Source organism: Heterodontus francisci, chromosome 33, assembly GCF_036365525.1.
Source record: "Heterodontus francisci isolate sHetFra1 chromosome 33, sHetFra1.hap1, whole genome shotgun sequence".
Lineage (NCBI taxonomy): Eukaryota > Metazoa > Chordata > Chondrichthyes > Heterodontiformes > Heterodontidae > Heterodontus > Heterodontus francisci.
The window spans coordinates 17,371,662-17,389,528 of record NC_090403.1 but is presented as its reverse complement, the minus strand read 5'-3'; the positions used below and the strand labels follow the sequence as shown (position 1 = coordinate 17,389,528).

At 44.4% G+C, this 17,867-nt stretch overlaps 1 protein-coding gene across 2 annotated transcripts in view; it reads left to right on the top strand.

The window, feature by feature from the left end:
* The first annotated feature begins 13,162 nt into the window (after window positions 1-13,162).
* Window positions 13,163-17,867, top strand: part of limd2 (LIM domain containing 2) — a 60,236-nt gene continuing 55,531 nt past the window's right edge. The window contains exon 1 of one of the 2 annotated variants that reach the window (XM_068013137.1): window positions 13,163-13,275. In XM_068013137.1, the coding sequence (XP_067869238.1) occupies window positions 13,273-13,275 (3 nt within the window). In that variant the 5' untranslated portion in view covers window positions 13,163-13,272. The remainder of the gene's footprint in view (window positions 13,276-17,867) is intronic. The other variant, XM_068013135.1, reaches the window with a different exon arrangement.

Sequence of the window (17,867 nt, the reverse complement as noted above, 5' to 3'; positions counted from 1 at the left end):
AATGCACAATAATTGGCCTCAATTGGCTGCCCGCCGCTTCCCAGTGGGGAGCCAATCCGACCCGACCGCCCTCATTCAAAATGGCTTAGGGTCAGGATTGTGGCAGCAAACCAGCATGGGGCCCAGTGGCCTCTAATCCGGCTCCCGAATTGTTTTAAAAATCCAGCCCTAGGAGTCAACAAGTGTTACTGCGAGTGAGCAGAGTGATTAGGAGCGATTTCTTTACTCAGAGGGTTGTTGGGGCATTGGATGATTTGTCACAGGGAGTGGTTGAGGCAGAGACCATTACATCTTTTAAAGGAAAGTTGGATAAATACTTGAAGCAGAGGACTTTACAGTACTATGGGGAGAGTGTAGGGCAGTGGGATTAATTTTGGACTCTTCTAGCAAAGAGCCAGCAGAGACATGATGAGTTGTAAACCGGTATGTTTCAGGCAGCATGTAGGTGAAGTACAAGGCTAGCTTAAGAGATCACTCATCATACATTTGCATGAAGAGGCTTTTGGTTGAAATTACAATCCCATGGAATTTGCAGTGAATGTAGACATTGTGGCAAGTTTGGAAGTAGTTTTGATGAGGTGCCATGAATAGAAGCCCTGTGAGTTGATCATTGCAGGGAAGTGTCGAAGGATTATTGCATGTTTGTGGTAACATGGGTGGGGGGGTGGGGAACAACAGACAGGAAGAACTAAAAAGGCAGAAGATTTACAAAGAATTTTGTAGAATGTACAGCACAGAAACAGGAAATTCGGTCCAACTGGCCCATGTCAATGTTTTTGCTTCACATGAGCCTACTCCCAGCCTACTTCATCTCACCCTTCTGTTCCTTTTTGCCTCATGTAGTGATCTAGTTTTTCCCTTAAATGCAGCTATGCCATTCACCTCAACTACTCCATGTGGAGTTCCACATTCTCACCACTCTGAGTGAAGAAGTTACAATGCATCACCAAAAAAAGAGGCAAGATCCTATAACATTTGTGAGTTTCACAGCTGCTTAGCAACCATAGCTTCAGGGAGGATTAGGTGAGTGTGAGAAGGATTATAATAAATACTTTGGAATTCTCTGCCCCAGAGGGCTGTGGAGACTCAGTCGTTCAGTTTGTTCATAAATATTAAAAACATCAAGGGATATGGGGATAGTGCAGAAAAATGGTGTTGAAATAGAAGATCAGCCACAATCTCATTGAATGGTGGAGCAGGCTTGAAGGGCTGAAAGACTTACTCCTGTTCCTCTTTCTTATGTTCTTATGTTCTAACACATAAACATATGAAAAAGGAGAACAGGAAAAGGCAAGATGAGCCATTGAGCCTGTCCCATCCTGGAGGACATATGCTCAGTGGTGGCACCACAAACTTGGCCCTGCAAATCTCTTCACAGTTTAAGGACAACATAGTGGAAGTGTTATCTCCTCAGCCTGGATGAGCTACATTAGAATGAATGATCCCTTGCCTGTCATGAATCCTGTCTTCGTGGTTGTGTGCAGCTTTTGCCTGTAAGTAAAGCATATTTAGAAAGATGTTTGAAACTAGCTGTGCATGCCAAACAGCACCCATGTCCACACCACCTCTTTCTGGGGCAAGGACTATGCAAATTAGCTTTGTTACAGCATTTCTGCTGGCAATGCTCTTTGCAAGCTGAACTTTGAACTGCCATGTGCAAAATATTACTGAGTCCCCCTGCGATTGTGCCCTCCACCTCCATATACTCATCTCAGCTCTTTGATATCAGCAAACATCTTCCTCATTCACTTACAGATGTGATAGACCTGGGGGATAGATTTAATTGCTCCACTGCCCTCATCCAGATAGCTTGGACCTCCATTTTAACAGCTTCAAAGGGGACCACTCTCTTTTGCTGCAAAAAGGATCTTCAAGGATTAGGGCTAAACGCCAGAAGCCTCGCCAATGCCCTCATCGTGCAAATTTTGGCAGGGATACAGTGCTCAACTGCCACACAGGTACTCTACTCTTTTGCGGTACTGAACACCCCTTGAATGACAAGCAGCAGCCACTGAAGAGCTGCTGGCTTGCTAGCTTTGCACTTCCCAGACAACCAGCATGCGAGCCTGCCTTCCTATGCATTAAATGTGTTATGGAAAGGAAAAGGGAATGGGGTTGCCTTGCAAAATTTGGTGAGACCTGACCCTTCCCCAGTGTTTTCTTTAATTTGCCTGTGGGATTATGGGCATCACTGGCAAGGCCAATATTTATTGCCATTCCTAATTGCCCTTGAGAAGGTGGAGGTGAGTTGCCTTCCTGAACCGCTGCAGTCCTTGGGATGTAGATCATTCCTTTTCTTAGGCTTTAGTAGCAGTTTGATACAACTGAGTAGCTTGCTAGGCCATTTAGAGTCAACCTCATTGCTATGGGTCTGGACAAGGTAAGGACAGCAGATTAGTGAACCGGATGGGTTTTTACAACAATCAACAATGGTTTCATCATTAGGCTTTTAATTCCAAATGTATTAATCAAATTCAAATTTCACCATCTGCCATGGTGGAATTCAATCTGTATTCTGCCTGGGTCTCTAGGTTACTAGTCCAGTGACATTACCATTACGCCACCACCTCCCCCACATGGTTGTTCTAGTGTCAAGGCACCAGCCTGTGCTGTACTTGCAAAATCAAGGCTTTTGTGCAACCCATTCTGTCCCTGGCCTGGGAGTGCTTGACACTGTGTGCCTGAAAAAGAATATGTTCCATTTCCCAGTGCTAATGTCCCTCGCTCTGATGAACACAAAATTACAGAGAAAAGTTTTTTTATAAACTGAGGTAATATTTGCTCTGGTCGGCCACCTAGCTGAAGGCCCTGGGAAACTGAGCTGTGAAATTGTTAAGCACAGCACCCTTCCCATCACATCTGAAGGGCAGTGGCAATGGGGAATAATGTCCCAGGAGGCACAGCTTATGTTTTTACTGGATGTACGCCTGGTGAAAACTGCTTCCCAACAGATGCAACAAATCATGGAATCACTCTTTGTGTTACAATATTTTAGCTAAACCTGCTCTTAAAAATGACAGTGGAAGTGGCTCCCTCATCTTTCAACCCAAAATATTCTGAGAGAGGATGTGGACAAATTGACTAGGTGTTTGCAACAGAATCTTTGGGAATCGATAAGGATTGGTTTATTATAGAGACTCTATTGACGTTAATCCAACTCTCTTACACTGTCACTCAGTAATCCCTCCCCCAGCATCCTTTGTTACCAGCTGTATTTCTACTGATAATCAAGTTCCCTTACACTATCAGTAACAGTTCCCAACCCTGCGTTATCTGTTGTATCTCCATTGATATTAATCCAGCTCATTCAGTAATCCCTCCCTGAATTGCTGACTGTATCTCTACTAATTTAATCACAGTGGCGCAGTGGTTAGCACCGCAGCCTCACAGCTCCAGCGACCCAGGTTCAATTCTGGGTACTACCTGTGTGGAGTTTGCAAGTTCTCCCTGTGTCTGCGTGGGTTTTCGCCGGGTGCTCTGGTTTCCTCCCACCACCAAAAGACTTGCAGGTTGATAGGTAAATTGGCCATTGTAAATTGTCACTAGTATAGGTAGGTGGTAGGGGAATAGAGGGACAGGTGGGGATGTGGTAGGAATATGGGATTAGTGTAGGATTAGTATAAATGGGTGGTTGATGGCCGGCACAGACTCGGTGGGCCGAAGGGCCTGTTTCAGTGCTGTATCTCTAAATAAAAAATAAATTAAAAAAATAAATAATGTTGTTCCCTCACACTACCAGGAATGCAGCAACGTTGTCAGGCTGGTTATACCGTTTAAACAAAAGTACTAACAGACTCTGAAACCATTCAGTTGTGCTAACAGCTAAATTTATTGTAAGATTTGCTGATGTGCAACATTTAGGAGGAAATGTTCATTTTTTTAACCACACTCAATTGTTCACATGAGAAGAGGCTTAGTTACAAACCAACACTTGGCCACACTATGCTACTGTGTGAGAACCTGCTTCATGCTACTTGTAACTAATCTGCAGCTGACAGGCTGGAACTGGTGTATAAACCTGCCTAGGGCTCATGAAGTGCTCTCCCAGTCTTTAGGCTCACATGAATGTCATTGTGTAATCTCCTCTACAGTTTATTCAATTTAATCTAAAGCCCCACATTGCAGTCAAAATATAGTCTGGCAAAGAAAGACTTGCATTTATATAGTGCCTTTCACAACCTTGGGATGTCCCAAAACATTTTACGGCCAATTAAGTAGTTTTGAAGTGTAGTCACTGTTGTAATGTAGGAAATGTGGCAGCCAATTTGCACACAAGCTCCCACAACCAGCAAGGTGATAATGACCAGATACCCTTTTCTAATTGATAAACAATGCAAGGCACACAAGCAATAGTATGAGGATCTCTGGAAAGTGCCACTGAATGGTAGGGTGCTACTCACAGGACTCCACGATTATTGAATTCCAATCTCAACTGTTTCTCTCTGCGCAGTAGGGAGGTGGGTAGAGAGAGTCAGCCTGGGTCAAGCTGTCATACCTTCAGGAAATGGGCCCCTATCGCAACATTGGCAGTTCCCCGTGAGCAGTAATCCAGCCTGAACGCTCAGCCAGTGAAGGTGCAAGGCACGAAGGGGCTGTGGGAAAGGACCAAAGGGGAACAACTAAACAAGTAAGTTACAAGAGAAAGGGGAAGGTGTGTGCAGAGGGATAGAGCTCGGGGTCAAATGATAAGTCACCTGGGGAAGAAAACCTGAACTGAAACTGGGTCAAAACACATCCACTATCGGCTGCCTTTAACCTGTTAATTGCTGAGCTATTTCATTGCGCTTCACCTCAATCCTTAATATTTTAGTATCTTTTTGTAAGCTTTAAAAACAAAATTTGTTTAAACAGAGTATGAATGAGGGGTTACTGTCAGTCATTAATAAATATGGTGCAAAGCAGAGACCCCAGTTGAAATTCCTGGGGAACACTACTTGTTACATTCCACTAGTATGAAATGAGTTATTAGACCCCACAGGAGGAGGGAGCTGGATCAACATAGAGATACAGGCCCTGATATTCCTTCTCCCACTTCCCGTTAGAGGAGGTCGCTAACATGGTGGATAGGGCAGTATCTATGCATGTTGTTTATTTGGACTTCCAGAAGATATTTGAAGACGTTTCATACAAGAAATTATTACCAAAAAGGAACGTGCACAGAATTGGAAATAGCCGTGTGACATAGGTGGTCTGTAATTAGTTGGGAGGTAGGAGGCGTTGGGTGTGTTTTTATTTGAGAGAGCAGGAAGTTGCTTAAACCCCGCCTCCCACCCTCGGGTCAGCATGCTGGTTTCCTGATGCGAAACTGGCATGCTCAAAGTTTAAATGGTTCCACCAAGAGCTGGAAATGCCAACCCACTTGACATAACCAAATGGCCAGTTAAGTCACTTAACAAGCTTGTCAGCTCATTAAGGACCAGTTTTGAATTTTATTTTGGAGGCACGGGATCCACATAAGGTCCAAACCACAATGGGGAGGAACAGACGCAAACAAAGTGGGAAACCACTCAGAACAGTGGGACAAAAGGAAGAGGCTCCATCAAAGCGGGAAGGCTCAGAAAAGGCCCTCAATCACAGGCAACCAGTCCTACAGAGTCAGGATAAATATCTGTCATATTTCCTCACTCTTAAGGGCATGTTGGAAGGGGGAGGGGTGTGGGATTGGAGGGGTCCCTCAGATTACAGGCCTCACGGGTTCATTAGAGGGGGGCTCAGGAAGATTGTACATTCCAATAGAAAGGTAGGACGTAAAAGGAAATTGGATCAAGCTACTCTTAGATAAGGTCCACTTGCGATGAGGAGCAGCATTTCCAGGAGCAGAGGGAGACCCATGGAGAACAGAGGTGCAAGGGTCAGGAACTATAGGGGCAGGGAGATAACGAAGGTGAGACCTTCAGTAGAGGATCTACTGTCAATGGAGAAGCTACCTGGACATGTCGGAGTGTAAGTGTCACAGAAGGCTGCACCTGTCCAGACAAATGGTTGCTGACTTGTGTGCCCTCATTGAGGGTCATCTGAGGGTTTGCAGCAGCATCTCCATGATGAAATTAAGACACACAAGTCTGTCTTAAAGCACTGGCCATGTAGTTGTACTATCAAAGTACAATGTGATATTCTTCACAACAGACACATCCAAGTGACTCACAAAGTGACATTACTGAAACGGTGGCCAATGAAGTGCTTTCCCTGTGGCTGAAAATGAGGTTGAGGCAGACTGCTCGCTGGTGCCTGTTTGAGCCTGAGATGCCTGTGCAGGTGGGGGTGTGGAGGGGGGTGGTGGTGGGGGTGTGCATCCAAAGGCTGCTGCACCAGCATCACTGCAGGGGCAGTCTCCGGCAAAGGGCGTGACTCTACAGATGTATCCATCACAGGTGCCATGGAGGCGGATGCCCTGTGAGGAGCTGTCCTTGCCTGGGGGACGTCCCTACTCACTTTTCTCTGCTCCTTCTTCCATGCTTTGGATTAATGGCAACCTCAGCAATGGCTGCCGCTCACCCTTTAAATTGGGCCTACTGCTACCTATGTCCTACCTCCTTCCCACATCTGCCTCTGCTAATTGGATGGCAAACGTGACTCTAGGCCAATTACCTGCTTATTGAAATTGCAATGCATGCGTGTTGCTGACCCAGTGTGGGATCAGGACCCATAAGTGACCTTGACATCGGGGTTCTGACCCAGAATGGAAATCCCACCCAAAGAGTGGGAATAAAGGAAACGTTCTCTGGTGGTGGAATGTGACAAGTAGTGTTCCCCAGTGATCTCAACTGGGCCTCAGCTTTTCATCATATTAATTAATAATTTGGATGAAGAAATAGAGAGCTGTATATCCAACTTTGCAGTTTAGAGGCACAGCAAGTAGTGTATATGGGAGCAGGAAGTTGCAAAGGAACATTGGCAAAGTAGTCGATGGAGTTCACAATAACATTGGGAATGGGAGTAGGCCATTCGACCCCATGCTTGTTGGGCCTAATGTGACTCCAACGGAAGTCTGACAGAATAAATCGGAAATTGGTATGGGCTTGGATAAGGCAGGTCCTGACCTAAACTGTCATTGCCCAGTCAACCTTCAAAGGGGTGGAGCCTCCAATCGCCCTGTACAAGGCTACTGATTGCTGAGAGGCAGGGCAGGGGTCTGGGCTTGCTAGGCCGGGAGCTTCAGCTTTCCCAGCCTATGTGGGAGCCGGTCGGGAGGCTGGTTCAACTCAGTCAGATGATGCTCCAGAAGGAGCAAGTGGGTCCCACTATGGAAGGGCCCTGGGCACTAGAAGATGAAGGATAGATTTATTATTTCAAACTGTTCCTTTCAGCTCCCATGGTAAGGATTTGGAAGGGACAAGGAGCAAGTTTCTCCCAGGTGGAGAGAGTTGTCAGTCTCCCCTCCCACCACTATGATGGTGGCAGGCATCAGGGTTTCCAGCGCAGACAAGGTTGCCACCCACAGCCGCCATTAACTCTGGCGAGCGCATAACTGGAGGGCACCAGTGAGCATGATCAACTGTGACCAATGCGTTGCTGGACACTGTGTCTGGATAGGCTGAGAGATAATACATTACTAACAGGAGCTGCCCACTCATCTCAGGGCCTGCCTTTGAATACAACAGCTTGATAGCCTGCTTACACAGTACTGTTAAAGTGACAATCTTTGCTTGGCAACCATCCAGACTGTTCCAAACACATCATTAAACTTACAAATGGCTGATGGGATGACGCAGGCACTTTTGGGTATTTGTTTGTGTGGGAATGGTTGCCTAGGAAACAGTAGCGTTCATTCTTGAAACATAATAGGCTCCAAACCCTCAGTTTTATAAATGTTGTACACATCTATATACAAGGAGCTTGTAGTAAACAGTGAATATGATCATAATGCAGCATTGTATATAATGATGCATGTGTTAAAAATTATCCAGGTTTTTCAGGAAAATATTACATTTCATATGTCAATGACTATAGGAATATTAGGAACAGGAAGAGACCATTCAGTCTCTCAAGTTCATTGCTGATCTGCATCTCAACTTCATTTTCCTACCTTTGCTCCATATCCCTAGTTATCCTTCTCTAATAAAAAATCAATCTCAGTCTTCAAAGCTCCAAATGCCCCGAGCCTTACGGAGAGAGAGCTCCATTTTTCTACAACCAATTGTGTGAAAACGTGCTTCCTGATTTCACTCCTGAATGGCCTAGTTCTGATTTTAAGATTATTTCCTCTTGTTCTGGATTCCAGAGGAAATAGTTTCTCCGTATCGATCCTATCAAATCCTTTTAACATTTTAAATACTTCACTCAGATTAACCCCAATCTTAGATACTCAAGAGAATGCACACCAAGTTTATGCAACCTATCCTCATAATTTAACCCTTTTAGCTCCAGTATCATTCTGGTGAAAGTGCACTGCACCCCCTTCAAGATCAATATATCCTGGCTGAGGTGCAGTGCCCAGAACTGAATGCAGTTACTTCAGATAGTGTCTGACCAAGGCTCTATACCACTGACGTATATCTTCCTCCTCTTTGTATTCTAGCCCCTTTGAGATAAAGGCCAATGTTCCATTAACCTTTTTAGTGCTTTTTGTAACTGTGTACTATTTTTTAATAACTTGTGTACTTGGACTCTCAAATCTCTTTGCTCCTCTAAATGGTTTCTACTCTGATTTATCTTTCTTTTAGGGGTAACATAATAGAGATCTTTAAAATTATGATTGGGTTTGATAGGGTAGACATAGATAAGATGTAAAAGCAAAATACTCCAGATGCTAAAAATCTGAAATAAAAACAGAAAGCGCTGGAAATACTCAGCAGGTCTGGCAGCATCTGTGGAGAGAGAAGCAGAGTTAACATTTCAGGCGATGACAGAAGTGATAACAGTTCTGATGAAACGTCACAGACCTGAAATGTTAACTCTGCGTCTCTCTCCACAGATGCTGCCAGACCTGCTGAGTATTTCCAGCACTTTCTGTTTTTATTATAGATCAGATATTTCCAGCTGTGGGCAAGTCCAAAACTAGGAGTCATAAATATAACAGAGTCTTAATAAATTGAATAAGGAAAGGAGAAACTTCCTTACCCAGAGAGTGGTTAGAATGTCTAATTTGCTTCCATTTGGATTAGTTGAGATAAATAGCATAGATGTATTTAAGAGGAAGCTAGACAAGTACATGAGGGAGAAAGGAATAGATGGATACGCTGATGTAGTTAAAATAAGGTGGGAAGAGACTTATGTGGAGCATAAACACCAATACAGACCAATTGGCCCGAATGTTCTGTTTCTGTGCTGGAAATTCTATGTAATTTTTAGGTCAAAAATTAGTAATTTCACATTTGCCTACAGTGCAAGTTCCCATGCACTTGATCTGTCATGTCCCATTGCAACTTCCTGTTACGATCTGCACTACTTACAGTCTGTCTAACTTAGTGTTATCTGCAAACTTGAATACACAAATTTATATTCCTTTATCCAAATCATTAATAAATATGGTGAAATATTGAGGCTCCAGAAGAAATCCCTGGGAAACATCCTTTGTCACAACATGGCAATCAGTGCACCTACCCTTTAAACCTACCCTGTCTTCTTCCTCCCAACCAATTTCTAACCTATCAAAAGATTACCTCCAATTCAGTCTGCTCCCATGTATGCCAATAATCTATTGTTTGGAACCTTCTGAATGCCTTCTGAAAGTCCACTTAGATAACATCCATAGACACTCCCTTAGGTACTACCTCAAAAAATTCTATTTGATTAGTCAGACACACTTTACTGTTAAAAAGCCATGCTGACTCTCTCTGTTCAATTCATCACTGCATCAGATTCCTGTACATTTTCCACAGCTGACATTAAACTGACAGGCCTTTAGTTACCTCGTTTCTTTCTCTCTCTTCCTTCCAAATTAATGGAGTAAAATTGGATTTTCACTCTAATGGCACAATTCCCAAATCAAAAGAGCTTTGTATGATTGTGACTGATGATTTTGCAATTTGCAAACCTACTCCATTTAATACCAAGGAGTGGAAATCAGGTTCTGGAGATTCAGCTCACCTTAGGTCCCATTATTTTCTCCATTGCCATGTTTTAAACTTGTATTGAATCTAGTAAGTTCCTCCCTAGTATCCCTTATATCAATGAATTTTATCCTCTACTGTGAAAACAGATACAAATACTCATTTAATAGATCTGTCATTACCTTGTTATCTGTAACAGTATCACCTGTATCCCTTCTTTATTGGCCTCACATCTCACTTAGTCACCCTCTTACTCAATATATTTATAAAAACTTTTACTTTTAGTCTTTATATTACTGGCAAGTTTTAATCATATTCCCCTTTTGCTGCTTTTATATTTCCTTGGGTCTGTTTGTTTTTTTACATTTCTCTCTCTGCTGGATTAACACTTTTCTTGGCAGTTATGTAAAACACTTCCTTTAGCTTTACACTGCGTCTAACTTCATATGTTGATGATGAGGATATAAGTGGAACGTTTGCTCTTTAGTGCTATGTATTGGTCTTGTATTGCACTAAATACTTTCTTGACTACCTCCCAGCGTTTTTCTGTAGATTTACCTGTTACCAGTTCAGCACAGTTTTACCTGTTCAGCTTACATCTCATTCCTTTGAATTCAGCCTTACTTAATTTTAAACCTTGATTTTCATGTGATTTTTCTCCTTTGCAAACTTAATGTCAAACTCAATCATGTTATGATTATTGTAAGATGCTCCCTTAGTGTAAGGTTATTAATTAATTCTGGTTTGTTATTCATTACTAAATCTAGTATGGCTTGTTCCCTTGTTGATTCTGTTTCGGAACTGTCCTGGATATACTAGAAATTAATTTCCTTTACGACTTGAGCTAATCACAATTCCCGATTTGCCTATGCGACACCTTTCTTTGTTTTGTGTTTTCTCTCCTGTCCTGAAGGTGTTGACTCCTCACTAGGATAAGATTCCAGGGATATTAACGTCTTTCCACTAGGTATTCTTCAAGTCTAAGTCTAGATGATGAATGCATGGTTGGAACTTTGATATTCAATTAGTTTTACTGCAGTATGTTTATCAGACTCAAATGACTGGATATCCACCGACATAAGATACACTAACATATCCACACATTTTTCTACGCTATATTTGAGCAGGGTACTTCTTCTAGTTCAGTAAACATGTACAGTACCACAAGCATGGTGGTGGTGGGGCAGAGTCACAGCCAAGCTCAATCCTGTCCTTTGCTGATGGCTTGAGCACAGCTTCTCAGCATGAGTAACTGGCTGATTTGCACTTCTTTTGTAAAGGGGGCACTGATGTAAATTAGCGGGGCTAGAATCTGCTAATTTAGCCCAGCCCGGGCGTGGAACCTGAGGCCTCCTGGTCTCTATGGATTAGTCCTGTCCTGACCCTCATCTTGTTCTACCTTTGGTTCTACCCACACTATGAATCTTGGCTCTTCATCCAGGTTTCTCAAAAGGGATAAAAGGTACTTGGTGCAAGAGATGGAGAAGTGCAGAGCAGTCTGTGTAGCATCTACAGAGGGTCGACATGCCTCTGAAAATGGGAGCATCTGTGTGCAACCCAGGTCTGAATCAGAATGCTCAAGTTAAATAGGAATACAGACACAGTAGATCCAAAATGGTCTTTGCTTCTGATAACATGTGACAGGACAAGTTGTAAAGTTATTTAAAAAGGTATAGAGGATCCTAGGTTTTACAAACAGAGGCATAGAGTACAAAAGCAAGGAAGTTATGGTAAGCCTTTACAATTCAGTGGTTAGGCCTCAGCTGGAGTACCGTGTCTAATACTGAGCATCACATTTTAGGAAGGATGTCAGGGCCTTTGAGAGTACAAAGGGGATTTACTAGACTGCTTCTAGGGATGGGGGCTTCAGTTATATGGAAAGACTGGAGAAGCTGGGATTATTCTTAGAGCAGGGAAAGTTAAGGGGAGATTTAGTAGAGCTGTTCAAAATTATGAGGGGTTTTAATGGAGTAATTAATGAGAATTTGTTTCCGCTGGCAGGAGGGTTGGTAACCAGAAGACACAGATTTAAAATATTTGGCAAAAGAACCAGAGCAGAGAAGAGAATTTTTCTACACAGGGAATTGTTGTGATCTGGAATGCACTGCAATTTCAATAGTAACTTTCAAAAGGGAATTGGATAAATACTTCAGAAGGAAATATGTGCAGGGCTATGGGAAAGGGCATGGGGAAGCAGGACTAATTGAATAGTTCTTTCATAGAGCTAGCACAGGCACCATGGAGCCGAATGGCATCCTTCAGTGCTGTATCATTCAATGAGCAGAAATACAAGAAACTGCAACAGCATACATTTCTGTGGAGTTTCCCACGTGGAGACAGACCTTGCAGCATGTTACAGGGCACTGAACAAAAACGGCGGATGAGGAAAATCACTCGCTACTCCCTCAGCACATACTTTTTTTCCTCTTTGTGTTCATTACCCCCTCTATATACACATTACTCCTCCCAAGTGCATATACTCCCTATGTGCACGTTATTTCCTAAACTATCAAAATGCTGTTATTATAAAGGAAGCAAACACTTCAGCCTCTGACAACGACAGGACATGAACTTCTCTAGGTTCCAAAAGAAACTGTCAGGAGCAATGCAAAAAGCACTCAGCTGCTTCCTGCTGATCCTTTGTATCCCAGTGGTCTTTCGGGTCCCAGCTCATGTTGGATGCATTCCTGGAGGTTTCATTGTATGCCTTACCATCTCTAACCACCCCGCCCAGACAAACACCTTTTTGGCCTATCTCCAAAAACTTTTAATAAATAAACGTTAAACGAAAGTGGGGGGAAACCTCACATTTTGAGACAACTCAGGTTACAATGACCTGGATATGAATCTTTAATTCCTGAAGACTCGAGACCAATCCTGGAGGGTTGGAAACTCGAGTTCTAACCCACAACAGTTCTGGTGAGAGGATACATTGGGCTGGTGGGGTGCAATGGAAGGAGTCACCGAAATCAGTGGGGATGAGCAACATTCGACCGGCGGGGCCAGCTTTAAGGAAAAGGGGAATTAGGAACAGATCATGAGCCTTGTGAAACACAAGTAGTTCTCATACACGAGCAAGCAAGATAGACAGCAGTCAAACCGAGAAAGGAATTGGATGATTTGAACCAATCAGTGGCCACATCCTGCTGGCAAAGGCTTGGTGACACAGAGGAAGGTTCGCTGCAGCTCAGTAGTGTAGAAGATACTCAGTTAAAACATCAAGCAAACGGCCATCTGCATCCAGCCCTGCTGTAGGGGGAGAGAAGAGCGGAGAAACCATATGGTGAGTTTGCATGCATTGAATTAATTAGAGCATTTGATTGAGAGGAGACGTTTCTGTTAACAGCAGCGAAATTTGCATTCCCCATTTCTAAATTAAATTAATAAGAGATTGCCTGTAAGCAGGCTCAGTGAGAGAGGCTCTGGAGGAACAGTGTGTCTAGAATAAGACAGCCCAGTGCCTGGGTGCAAAGAGCTGCACAAAGAGGCTCCGGTCTGCACAGGGTCCCATTGTCTAACCCAGTTCTGTCTCCTTCATTCAAACGGCGGGCATGTCTGCTGCTCTCAGCTGCTTGCATCTCGTTTCCTATAACCGGATTTTTTTTGTTTGTTTTAATAGTCTGGTACAGTTTCGCTGATGGGGATGGGGGGTGGATTTATGTTTTGGTGCTGGTTGCACCGTTATTAACGATGAGGAGGCTTGTCTGATTGCGCCGTTGCAAGTGATGCCAAAGCGGACCTGATGTTTAAAGCCACCCATTACAGCAGCCGCAATCGTGTTACTGGGCAAAAAGACAGCCTTGAACGATAGCCCAGTGCACTGGACCACCCCTGCCCGTCCCCACTGGACCTCTGCCCGATTTACTGTATTCATGGCCAATAGAAGCTCCTGGTCTCAGACCTGGAACATCAGTTGTAGTAATGTCTACAGATACACTGACCGACTTGTCAGCTTATACTGGTGCAACACAGCGACAGACGGTGTATCAGATCACACTTGGCAAATCTTTGTGGGAAAAATGTGCAAAAAAATAGTCTGCAACGATACAATAATAAAATAATTTTAAAAATGTAATCTGCACGATGTCCCCAGTGGCTAGGTTCAGTCCCCGCCCGGTGTGGGCTTCAGTAAACTGCTCCCAGACGGAGCGGTGGAAGGAGTGCTGCTATTAGCCTCAGTACCTCTGGCCTCGAGAGGGGAAAATCAATCCAGCGTGCGTGTGGATGCTGGGTGTGGACAGGATTAGCCTTGGTTATAATGGCCCTCACGGATAAATAGCCTGTCAACATTAAGTGTCTGGGCTGGTAAGTGAAGAGTGGACACTTGGGTAAGGTACAAGGGGTGCCCGGCAACCATGGAACTGTACCCCTGTAAGACATCAACGCCTTCAGGAAAGAAAGGAATATAAATAATGCAATAGCTTCCCTCCCTGCTGCAGATCTCCCTGTCAGTGTGGGATTGCCAATGGATCATTGTTTATACTACAACCATAAATCAGCATTTCTTTTGTATCCAATCAGGCTGTATCTCGGAACCATGCACATCATCTACTCCGATGCTTGGTTCCCTTAGAGCTTGCCAGAGCCTGTTTAAACCCATTTCTGAATCCAATTGATTGGCAGCAGTCCATTGTGAAATCCTGCCGGAGTTCATCGCACAGGCAGTGTGATGCTGCCCAATGCCTATCAGCCTGCTGGCACTACGCTTCTCAGCATCTAGTAATGTGACCCTCCCTGCGTGTGTCTGCGAGCCATTCTCCCGCGACAGTTCAGCTACCTGGTTTCTGCCGACAGTTGCTACTGCAGCCTGAACTCGGCAGTCAGGAGGCTCACGCTCTGCTCAACTCCACCAGTGGGCTTGAAAGAGCTTTTGCATATAAGCTGTCTGATGTATTGTTTGTGTCATCTGTCTGCATAAGGAGCATGTGAGGGGTGTGTGTGTAATGCATATGCTTGTGTTTTGTATATATGGATGTTTGTTGTGAAGTGAGAGTATATGGGTGTGAACGTGCAGTTTGTTTACATGACTATGTATGTGCAGTGCCTGTATGTATGTAACTTTTGTATGCATTGGACTGATACATGTGTGCAGTATCCATGTGTGTACTCGTGTTCATGCATACATTCTGTTTGTGTGTGAATATATTCAGTGGGTACACATCTAATGTGCATGCATCTATGTATGCAATATGTGTTGGATGTTGTGTAGTGTGTAGTATGTATACATTTACGTATGTGGTCTATGAGTGCAGCACATGCACATGGGTGTACCTCCATGTAAATGAGCACATATATTTGTGCATATCCAGTATGTGTGTGCAATAGGCTGGGTGAGTGTATGTGAGCAGTGTGTATGTGCATTGTAATATTGCAATCTCAGTGCATATACAATGAGAGTGGAAGAGACTGAATTTAAGCAGTTTTTAGGAGGAATGCAGTGAGAGGGCAGCCAAGATCCCTGTTTCAGACATCTCAGTGCTCTTTGAACTATAGTCCAGAGACATTGCAGTTACTGACATACCCGCCTGATCCCAGCTCAGCCCCCACCTCCAGCAGCATAGCTGACATCGGCAGAGAGGGAGTTTTAAACTCACCACAACGACATAACATCTGAGATCCCTAGCCCAGGAAAACTATTTTCAATCCATTCACAGAAACATATTGGGATCACTTAACAAAAATTTCTGCCATGAACCCAGCATCACTCTGGCCAGAACTCTGAAACATCTACATTAAAGATAAGGATGTGATGATTATGGACACTGACAACTGTAGTAGTAGTAGAAAGTAACGTGATGTATCTTGATCATCAAATTAATCTGTCTTTCAGAACGGTATGTCTGTTTTAATTGTGCAAAACTCTTGCTATGCATCTCTTTGTAAATGGTGCAGAAAGCATGTTTCACTTATTGAGTGTTAACTAGTTTGCCTATGAGTGAGGGAGCAGTTGTTAATATTGGATGTGTCAGAGATTTATACTGTGGAGGGGAGTGGGGTATGTCAGAGATTATACTGTGGAGGGGAGTGGGGTATGTCAGAGATTATACTGTGGAGGGGAGTGGGGTATGTCAGAGATTATACTGTGGAGGGGAGCGGGGTATGTCAGAGATTATATTGTGGAGGGGAATGGCGTATGTCAGAGATTTATACTGTGGAGGGGAGTGGGGTATGTCAGAGATTATACTGTAGCGGGGAGTGGGGTATGTCAGAGATTATACTGTGGAGGGGAGCGGGGTATGTCAGAGATTATACTGTGGAGGGGAATGGCGTATGTCAGAGATTATACTGTGGAGGGGAGCGGGGTATGTCAGAGATTTATACTGTGGAGGGGAGCGGGGTATGTCGGAAATTATACTGTGGAGGGGAGCGGGGTATGTCGGAGATTTATACTGTGGAGGGGAGTGGGGTATGTCGGAGATTTATACTGTGGAGGGGAGTGGGGTATGTCGGAGATTTATACTGTAGAGGGGAGCGGGGTATGTCAGAGATTTATACTGTGGAGGGGAGTGGGGTATGTCGGAGATTATACTAAAGAGGGGAGCGGGGTATGTCGGAGATTTATACTGTGGAGGGGAGTGGGGTATGTCGGAGATTATACTGTGGAGGGGAGTGGGGTATGTCAGAGATTATACTGTGGAGGGGAGTGGGGTATGTCAGAGATTATACTGTGGAGGGGAGTGGGGTATGTCGGAGATTATACTGTGGAGGGGAGTGGGGTATGTCAGAGATTATACTGTGGAGGGGAGTGGGGTATGTCAGAGATTATACTGTGGAGGGGAGCGGGGTATGTCAGAGATTATACTGTGGCGGGGAGTGGGGTATGTCAGAGATTTATACTGTGGAGGGGAGCGGGGTATGTCAGAGATTATACTGTGGAGGGGAGTGGGGTATGTCGGAGATTATACTGTGGAGGGGAGTGGGGTATGTCAGAAATTTATACTGTAGAGGGGAGCGGGGTATGTCAGAGATTTATACTGTGGAGGGGAGTGGGGTATGTCAGAGATTATACTGTGGAGAGGAGTGGGGTATGTCAGAAATTTATACTGTAGAGGGGAGTGGGGTATGTCAGAGATTATACTGTGGAGGGGAGTGGGGTATGTCAGAACTTTATACTGTAGAGGAGAGTGGGGTATGTCAGAGATTTATACTGTGGAGGGGAGTGGGGTATGTCGGAGATTATACTGTGGAGGGGAGTGGGGTATGTCAGAGATTATACTGTGGAGGGGAGTGGGGTATGTCAGAGATTATACTGTGGAGGGGCGTGGGGTATGTCGGAGATTATACTGTGGAGGGGAGTGGGGTATGTCAGAAATTTATACTGTAGAGGAGAGCGGGGTATGTCAGAGATTTATACTGTGGAGGGGAGTGGGGTATGTCAGAGATTATACTGTGGAGGGGAGTGGGGTATGTCAGAGATTATACTGTGGAGGGGAGTGGGGTATGTCAGAGATTATACTGTGGAGGGGAGTGGGGTATGTCGGAGATTATACTGTGGAGGGGAGCGGGGTATGTCAGAGATTATACTGTGGAGGGGAGCGGGGTATGTCAGAGATTATACTGTGGAGGGGAGCGGGGTATGTCAGAGATTATACTGTGGAGGGGAGTGGGGTATGTCAGAGATTATACTGTGGAGGGAAGTGGGGTATGTCGGAGATTATCATGTAGAGGGGAGTGGGGTATGTCAGAGATTTATACTGTGGAGGGGAGCGGGGTATGTCAGAGATTATACTGTGGAGGGGAGCGGGGTATGTCAGAGATTATACTGTGGAGGGGAGCGGGGTATGTCAGAGATTATACTGTGGAGGGGAGCGGGGTACGTCAGAGATTATACTGTGGAGGGGAATGGCGTATGTCAGAGATTATACTGTGGAGGGG